General features: G+C 37.2%; 1 protein-coding gene and 1 pseudogene across 1 annotated transcript; one reads left to right on the forward strand and one right to left on the reverse strand.

Annotated features, from left to right (window-relative positions):
• Positions 1-286: 286 nt before the first annotated feature.
• On the forward strand, positions 287-7,420 carry LOC137947649 (uncharacterized membrane protein At1g75140-like; annotated as a pseudogene).
• A 213-nt stretch (positions 7,421-7,633) lies between these two features.
• On the reverse strand, positions 7,634-9,803 carry LOC137947650 (putative pentatricopeptide repeat-containing protein At3g18840). The gene has a single exon (XM_068793442.1). The coding sequence runs from the start codon at positions 9,801-9,803 to the stop codon at positions 7,779-7,781; it is 2,025 nt and encodes a 674-aa protein (XP_068649543.1). The 3' UTR covers positions 7,634-7,778.
• Between the last annotated feature and the right edge of the window lie 372 nt (positions 9,804-10,175).

Below are 10,175 nucleotides of genomic sequence, written 5' to 3' on the forward strand. Positions count from 1 at the left end.
TCATGGTGACAAAGTACAAACCTTCTTATGCGTTCAGTTAATGTTAAAAGCACCAATGTGTTCAAAGGTCAATTAGATTTAGCAGGAGAGGAAAGTTTTGAGAGGAATGGAGAAGGCAGTGATGCAGTGCGAACGAGGGGAGTTATGGTAACAAAATACAAACCTTCTTGTGCGTTCAATTAATGTTAAAAGCGGCAATGTGTTTGGAGGTCAATCAGATTTAGCAGGAGAGGAAGGTTTTGAGAGGAATGGAGAAGGCAATGATGCAGTGTGAATGAGGGTAGTCATGGTGACAAAGTGCAAACCTTCTTGGTCTGAAAGGTTTCGGTTTTGTCAGTTGTGAATCTTCAAATTGAACCAACTTGCATCAACATATTGCATTATAAAGATTATTAGGGACTCAATAAGTATGTCCAATGGTGATGTCTTGGTTGAATTTGATAGTTTGTCAAATTCCCCAGTGACGACCTCCATGTTATCTTACATGTCCATTTCAAAGAACTGAGTGTTTTGGTCGCAGGACACAGATGGAGCTATCCTGGTCCATCGTGTCTGGGAAGCTGCAAATGGAGATGATTGGAACTAGGGGTGGCATCGAGCCGAGCCGAGCCCGAACCTGCCTATGTTCGAGCCGAGCTTCGAGCCGAGCCTTGTCCCGAGCCTAAAATTGTTATCGAGCTCGAGCCCAAAAATTTTAACCGAGCTCGAGCCGAGCTTCAGCTGAACTCGAGCCTCAACATACATTTAAAAATCTTCAAAAAATATATATCAAATAAATTATATATAAAATTATACATACATTTTACATAAAATTGGGCATGACCTCTACATAAAATTAAGCATAACCTATATATATAATACATGTATAAGATTGAGGCATAACCTCTTCTTAAAATTGAGTATAATCTATGTATATAATACCTGTATAAAATTCGGCATGACCTCTACTTAAAATTGGGCATAATCAATATACATAATACCTGCATAAACACTCCATAAACACTCCATAAACTCCATAAAATTATCTATACATTCCATAAACACTCCATGAAATTATTTATACACTCCATAAAATAGTCTAAACACTTCATACACTGCATAATATTATAAATAAACTTCATACAATAATCAAACACAACAAAATTAAATGAAATATCACTATCAATTTACAATCACCCAAATAAAAACTATAAATCCATTATAAAATTACAAACTATAGTTATTTCTCTTAATGCCAGAAAATAATATACGTCCCTACATGAGCAAAATCTCCACCTATGACAAAAACAAAAAAATAAAATTAGTTATTGTCAGATAAAAAAATACTCTTCCACTACTAGTTACTTAATGTCGTTAAAAATATTAAAATTACCATGATGAGAGAAACATGAAAAATCATGTAGCTGGTAGCATTATCTCTACACTCTTCTTCTCAGGTTGTAATCATAAAATTTTTTTTTAATAAATAACACTAAAAAATATACTAAAAAATATCATAATAAAGAATTGATCAAAGAAATTCACCTTTTGATTTTTCTTTACACCGTGAAGAACCCGAACCCAATCACTGCCACAAATCAAAGCTTGAACTGTACTTGGTGCCAAGGAAGAACGATATGAGTCTATTACTCTACCACCAGCACTAAATGTAGACTCTGAAGCTACTGTGGATATGGGAATTACAAGGATGTCTGCTGCCATCTTAGATAATACCTGAAATTTCATATGATTCACTTTTCACCATTCTAAAACATCAAAATCATACTGTGAAGTTTCCTCACAACTATATACACCTTCTTCAAGATAAATTTCCAATTCTGGCCTTGGTAAATTAACTACATCCTTTTGTTTCATATAACTCATTAACTTTGACCAACCTAAACTTAATGAAGGCCTACGACTTGTGGAAACACCCATAGAGCTAGTACTTGAAATAATCTCTTCATTTCTAATATCCACATTATATAAGGATACATATTCATCGTAGATCTCATATAAGGTGTGTCGAACTAAATTTATATTCATTGTAGTTTCCTCCTTAGAATATATCATTGGAAAACACATTTCGATCAACTTTAATTTGACCCTTGGATCCAAAACTGAAGCAACAACCATCAATAAATTGCATTCACCCCAATACTTCTCAAATTTCTCTTTCATTCTACTAACCATTGTCCTAATGAAAATTCAGAACTTCTTTTATCCTATACACCTCACTAAGGTACAAATTAGAAGTAGGGTAATCACTCCCAGAAATTATATTAGTAACTGCATTAAAAACTTCTAAAATCTCACACACCATGTCAACCTTTTCTCATTCATCAAAACTTGGCAAAAAATCATATGTTGGTTCTCTAACTTTAAATCTAGAGAATGCATCTTTGAATTTTAATGCAGAAGACAACATGTCATAAGTGGAGTTCCAACGAGTTGGACAATCAATAATCAACCTCTTTTCACCAAGTTCTAATTGTTGTACAATTTCAGAAAAAGTGCAGAGTCTAGCCTCAGACAAATTTATGAATTTGACACTTTCATGCACATTATCAATGATACCCTTAATCTGAACAAGACCATCTTGGACTAATAAGTTCAAAATATGAGCACAACAACGCACTTGAAACAACTTTCCACAACACACCAAATTTTTTTTCCTTGAAAAATCTTGTTTCAAAACTTTGATACAAACATCATTATATGCAACATTATCAACTGAAATACTAAAAACTTTATTTTCGATCTCCCACTCTTTCAAACACTTGTAAATAGCATCTGCTATATCAACGCCATGACGAGGAGGACGAACATGCACAAAACTCACGACTCATTTTTGTAGCTTCCAATTACTGTCAATAAAATGCCCAGTAATAACCATGTATTCAATTTTTTTTATTTTGAGACTTCCAAAGATCCGTGGTAAGACTAATCTTGTTAATCTCTTTTAACAAATTTTTCAATTTCTTTTTCTCTGCCTCATACACCTCCATACACTCCTTCTTAATGCTCTTACGGGATATTTTCTCATAATTCATATTTGCCATCTTCATTACAAAATTAAATCCATCCTCTTCTACTATCATGAATGGATGCTCATGTGTAAGAATCCAATGAGCAATGAGTACTCTCATTTTAGCTTGATTATATTTTCCTCCAAAATCCATAAAAGGAAGTCCAGATGGACTCTAATCAACATTAGACCCCGTTCCCACTGGTTGAAAGTTTAAGGTTTTTTGTTTTCTCATTGCCACTTTTCTACTAGTGCAACGTTTCAAATGTCGACTCATATGTGTGGTCACTCCACTACTAATAACACTCAAATTGATTTTACAATGAACACACTGAGCCTTTTTTGTATCATTAAGTGATACTTCTTTGAATTCCAACCACACATGAGACTTTTTTTGTCTTTTTGAAGTATGAGTAGAATCACTTTCATCCTCATTTATGGTAATTTCATTTGGGCCCACTTCTATGACAGAGGGTAGTGACTCTGGTGAAGTCACTATTTATAGCCACACTAGAACTAGTGTTAATTATTGATGTCAATTGAGGAGGTGTTGACATTCTTACTTCTACAAAAAAACAAAATTACAAATTAAAAACATAAAGAAAAGAAAGTTATCCGAACAACAAAGATCCTACACATAATTTAAGATACTTGTCTATTCTTAGTGGAAGGTACGTGACATTATGACAATCGAGAACGGCCCTTGTCTTTCAATGCAGCGGGGTCTCTTTGAGCCAGTAGCCCTGCACCCAATAGTTTCCAGTCCAATATACCGATCCTTTTTTATATATATAAATTTAAAAACTTCTAAGAGAAGGAAATAAGCACACCAACATTCTCTTCTAATATTCTGATGAAATTCAACCTCAATACCAATAAATTAATGATAAAAAAAAAAAAAAAAATCAACACTTACAGTACCCGAAAGTGTGTTCGCCGTTCAGGGATATCTCTAAAAGCCTTTCCAAGAATGAAAGAGCAATGCTGAAACGAAGTGAGAGTTAGAAATTTTGTAGGGTTAGGTCGGCGACGAAAAAAAAATAGAACATTAAATAAAAATCTTACCTCCTGTCGGACCGTCGCTTTTGTCTTGTCAGCGAGGAAGAACTTCGGATGAAGAAATCGAAGAGGAAGGATAAAAATCGATCTTAAAAAAGAGAGATAATTTACATCCGTCTATATCTAACGTATCAATTCAATGAAATATGACCATTTGACAAGGTTTAGGTATCATATATCATCCAATGAGTAAATTTAAGACATCAAAGGTTCACACACAAGATCTCAATTTCCAAATAATAGAAAAGGAACTATCAAATCACTTTTGCTAATACATCAAGTCATATAACATTTTAGAATAGCATCAGATATAAGTTCAATGAGAATTAAGAAAGAAGGCCAAAAACTAACATTTTTTATTCTTTTTTATAATAAAGAGAAGTTGGATGCAATTAAGAAAGCTCCTAATTCCATTAACTATAATAGAGTATTATTGAACAGAATATGTTATCAACACTCAAAATCATGAAATAAAATTTCATTGCTAAAATATATCAAGTAACAATTTGAATACCATTGTTGTTTATTGCTGAAATGTATGATAAACGTACAAAATTTTATAAGAGGTCAGACACCTAAAAATAAGAAGGCAAAAAAGAAACAAGATCCCACAACATAAAAATATTTGAAAGTCTAGAATAATAACTTCATTTATGAGGAACAGTGGAATTTGAGCAAAAAAATCATTGATAACCAACTATTTTCCAAACATTATAGCACTTGAGTTTAGTACGTCATTCTGAGATATACAAAAACATAACAAATGACAAGGTGGGGGATTTTTCTCCCCTACCCTTCCTTTCCTTCTTGAATGTCATAACTCAGTATAAAGTTTCCTGGCTCTCAGCCAACTAGAATGTAATTGATGGCACACTCAAGCAAAAAATAAAACAAAATGAAAAAAAAAATTAAGAGAATAAAATAGGTCAACCTCTAGTAAAGGAAGAGAGTATACCAAAAAACTCAACTATTTGATATGCAAACAATTGCAAGAAAAAGAGAGTATACCAAAAACTCATCTAGTGGAGGAACCTATATTACAATACCAACTGCCAGAATTTGAATGCCCCTCACCCACCAAAATCACTTAAAACTAACATTAACATTAACATTAGGATTGGAATTGTAAAGGAGATTTCCTTGAAACAGTGGAGGTTGTGCAGATGAGACTTGAAATAAGACATGAGAACAAAGAGAATAATTATGACTATCTCTGTTGGAAAATCCATCCCCCAAAGCTCTTTTTCTTTAAGTTATAGAGGAAAAGGAAACATCCTTATACAATCTGTATAAAATGATCTTCCCAGTACGTTGTGACAATGCATTACCTTCTACCCTTAAATCAAGAACTCACCGTTTCAAAAAATCAAATAGTATCAACACTCAAAATCATGAAATAAAATTCATACCGACATTTTTCTTCCAAGGATTTCTTCCCGAGTGTACTTTGAACTGTCAGCTGCAAATATCTGCAAAAAAAAAAAAAAGTGCTGAGAAAAAGAATATTTGCTTACAGAAACAGAGTGTTTGCCGTTCGGGTATCCAAAAAGACTTTCCAAGAATGAAGGAGCACTACTGAGAAATGAAGCGAGAGTTAGAGATTTTTTAGGTTAGGTCAGCGACGAAAAAAAAACAGAAAGATTAAATAAAAATCTTACCTCTTTCCGTCGGACCGTCGATTTCGTCTCGTCGACGAGGAAAAACTTTGGATGAAGAAATCGAAGAGGAAGAAGAGAAAGAAATCGCAAAGGAAGAAGAGACAGAAATCGCAGAGGAAGAAATCGAGGAATCGAAGAGGGAGAGGGAGAACGAGGGACTTGAAGACCAAATCCCCCATTTCCCCTGAATACCTGCCGACGGACAGCAATTTCCGCAAGAAATCATGTTGAAATGGCATGGAAATGGCAGAGTGAGGTATGGGTTTCGCAGGCGAAACGAAGAGAGATTTCCCAAAAATTTCCAAATCTCCCAATCCCCGAATCGCTCGTTATATTAACGAGTCGGTTCGCGAGCCGACGAGCCGAACTGGGCTCTACTCGAGCTCGACTCATTAATGTAAACGAGCCCATTTCTGAGTTCGAGCTCGACTCGAGCTCAAAATATAACGTTTCGAACCAAGCCGAAACCGAGCCGAACTCGAACGGCACGCAAGCCGGCTCAATTCGAAGCCAGCCTTAATTGGAACTCTCTTTCAATCAGAAATTTGATAGCTTTCGTTATGACAGAAAAGAGTGAAGAGGACTCTTCCGTTATGGGTTTGGAATTGCATTTCATTGGCAGTGCAAGATACATAATGTCTTCAGACGTAAATGGCTAGATGAGAATCTTTCTTGGGAATGGCACACTTTATGGAGGAGCAACATCACTAAGCCGCTCACTCGCCTTTTTTAAACAGAGGCTCATGTTCCTCACTGAGAATAAGACAGGGTCATTGGATTTAAGAACTATGACAGTTAGGGAATCTGAGTGTGAGGGATTGAATGGATCCTTTGTCTAGAGTTATGCATTTGATGCTTCATAGCGTTCAAAGGCATATGGTTTAACATCTAAAAAGGAACTGATACATGTGGTGCTTTAGAATGGATTTCAAATGTCTAGTTAGAGCTAGGAGAAAAACCGAGGTGGATGGTCCGCTAGTGGTAAATTCAATCAAAGGGTATTTACTTGTTATGATCCAGAAAAAGTGTTCATGTATAATGTTTCTTCGCCTCATTACATGAGGAAGGGTGATCAACGATCTCTTTTCTTTGCAACAACAATGAAATTAGATCTTCATTTCTTAGTACTGACTCTCTTGTTGATAATACTGAGACTAGAAAACCTTTGATCTCCAGTGACCGAGAAAAGCTTGTGGTTCCTGGACTTGGTCGAGTATTTGTCAGATTGTACAGTTCAGCCTTGCCAATCTTCAAAGCAGAGTCCAAAACTGTGTTGTGGAGAAATCCTGTAGCGCTTTGCATTTTGTTTCTGATTGGGTTGTGGCAGTTTGTGGGTTAGAAAGAATCACATATGTCATGGGATCCAGATGACCCTTTCAGTTCCACATCCACGGCCACTGGAGTTTCTCTGGGATCTGGCTCAGGAGACAGAACCTATGCAGATTCTTCAAGGGGTGCTCATCTGATGGATTTGAGAGGAGGAGCGCTTAAAGGTCCTTCAAGAAGGTATGTCTCTCCCTCAAGGTACAGTGGTGGAGCCGTGACATCACTTAGGGCAAATCCTGCTGATCCCAATTACAGAGCAGCTACTGAATTGAAGTATAGAGGGCACTCTTCTCGAACATGGGGGGTTTTCCCAAAAGAAGGGAACCACTCTTCTCGAAACAATCAAGTTGCTGATGATACCATTGATTGACCAACAGAGCAGATATAACTTCTACAATGACAACTTAGTATGCATAGAGCTCTTCAAATTTTGCTTCCAAAGCTGTCTGTTTCCCATATCTGGAATTCACTGATCTGCCATATTTGGTAATGTAATTCAAGCTATGAGACATATTATAATGGAATTTCTAGCAAGTATGGCCCTAATACACACCTCTCTCTGTGTTTCATTCAACTTCACTGACTTTTGCACATTTACTTCAGGCTGTCTGTCCATTTATGGAAACTGTTTTTCTTCAAAAGAAAGAGGTGAAATTTTGTGTGCTTTGGCGCATTACAATAATTCAGTCTGTAACTGAAAATAAATCAGTTTCTTATTTTCAATTCACCTATCTTCCTGCACTCCAATCATCCATATCACTATCTGAAATTTCTACAGTCAGAAATGCTAAAATCTCATAAATGGCCTCAGTTTGTGAATGGGATGTATCACCAGAGATAAATATGCTCACTTTGTTCCCAACATAGACCCAACTGCAACCAGCTGTTTTTTTAACCTCACTTCCCCTCATTTTCCTCCTTATTTTACCCATTTCAATCCACTTCCCTTCTGCTGCGTAAACATTGGCCAACTGCACATATCTGGCCCCGTTTTTGGATTCGATGCTGAACAACTTCTCCTCAGCTTCTATAGCCATCTCCAAATTCCCATTCATTCTGCAGGCATTCAGAAATGTGCCCCATATTGTCCCATCTGCTTCAATAGGCATTCCTTTTATCACTTCGATGGCTTTTTCTAACCTATTTGCTCGGCCGAGAAGATCAACCATGCAGGAATAGTGATCAATCTCAGGTGGAATGCCATAATCATCCATCATAGAAACAAAGTACTTCTCTCCTACTTCCACCAATCCTGCGTGCCGGCAAGCAGAAAGCAGGGCAATGAAAGTAATCTCATCGGGTCTCATGCCACTATCCACCATTTCTTCAAACAGCACAATGGCCTTACCTTCAAGTCCATTGTGAGCAAATCCAGACATCATTGCATTGTAAGTAACCCTATCTCGTCCAGTAACTCGCAGAAATACATCTTCTGAATATTTTACATGTCCACATTTGGCATACATATCAATTATGGCACTTCCCAGTTTCTCCTCAATCTCAATGCCCCACCTTATAATGTAACAATGAACTTGCTTCCCAAGATGAAGATGAGCTCGAGCGGCACAAGCACCAAGAACAATAATAAGTATCACGACATCTGGCCCCATATTTACTTTCTTTGTAAACTCCCGGAAAAGCTCAAAAATATCCTCAAACTGCAAGACTTTGACATAGCCTGAAAACAGAGCTGTCCAAGCAATAGAATTCTTGTCTCTTAACTGGTCAAAAAGCTTTCTAGCTTCAACCATATTTCCCCTACCTGCATGTCCCATAATCATTGAAGTAGTTGCGAAGACATTTTCTGAACCTATCTCCTTATAAACTGTAGTTGCATACTCCAAATTGTCACATTTACAGTATAAATCCACAAGTCCACTGCTTATAAATGGGTTTGTAATTAACCCATTCTTTAACACAAAAGCATGAGCTTCCTTTCCGTGAAACGAATGCTTCAAACTTGAGCACGCACTCAAAACACTTGCAAATGTGTGCTCATTTTTTCCTACCCCATTTTCACCCATTTGGATAAATAAATCCAGACCCATTTCCGCACAACCGTTTTGAACACACCCGGCAATAATCGTATTCCAAGAAACCGTGTCATTCATCTCCCGATGTCTCCAGAAAATATCAAGACCAAGCTCCAACTTTGCCACTCTACAACAAGCAGCGACCATCGCATTCTTCGATACGGAATCCTGCCCCCCCGCTTCATCAAACACTCTGGTCGCGTCCTGAAACGACCCACATTTGGAGTACATGTCAATTAACGAGCTAACGGTGAAGCAGTCAGAAGAATCATTCCCCGTCTTGACCAAGTAACCATGGACCTGTCTGCCACATTGCAAAGCAGACAATTTAGCTGCTATATTCATGACACTCGTAACAGTAAAATCGTCAACCCCAGTTCCGTTCACGTGCATCCGAGCAAAGAGTGCAAGCCCTTCGAGTCCCTCTTCACTGTTCGAGTATCCTGAAATCAAAGAATTGTACGTGACAGTATCTTTCATCGGAGCCTGATCAAATAGTCTCCGAGCTTCTATCAAGTCCCCGTTCCTGACGTACGCGTAAATCATGGCATTCCAAGTGAAGACGTTACGAACAGGCATTGCGTCGAACAAGTGACGCGCATCACTCAGAAATCCGCGCTTGGAGCAGGCGTCGATAAGTTTGTTGGAGAAGACGACTGTAGGGGAGAGACCTCTTTTGACGAAGATCGCGTGCAGCGAGAGGCGTTGTTGCAAGAACATGAAGCAAAGTAAAATCCACGCCACTATTTCTACAGAGAGAGAGAGAGAGCGAGAGAGAGAGAGGGGCCAGACCTAGCAGTTATATACGAATTGTGAAAAGACGAAACTACCGCCCGACTTATCTGCTCCTTAAGACACATGTGATTATGCATTTTGCATTATTAAAAGGCGATGATAATTGATTGCTAATGATTGTAATAATGAATCGATCTAATTAGTGCATTATCGACTAATGGAATGAGCACTTGTTAAGGAACTAAGATAGGATTTTGTATTTGTTACGTACAAACTGTAGGAATATCGATCAAATAACTTTTTTTTCTAAATCCCCAGTAAATTTAAAATTATATTCTAGTTAAAAATACTTTTGTA

The sequence above is a fragment of the Aristolochia californica genome, unplaced genomic scaffold, assembly GCF_029961685.1.
Source record: "Aristolochia californica isolate CCGP_79_NKW_82.1479 unplaced genomic scaffold, dmAriCali1.0.hap1 SCAF_13, whole genome shotgun sequence".
In the NCBI taxonomy this organism is placed as follows: domain Eukaryota; kingdom Viridiplantae; phylum Streptophyta; class Magnoliopsida; order Piperales; family Aristolochiaceae; genus Aristolochia; species Aristolochia californica.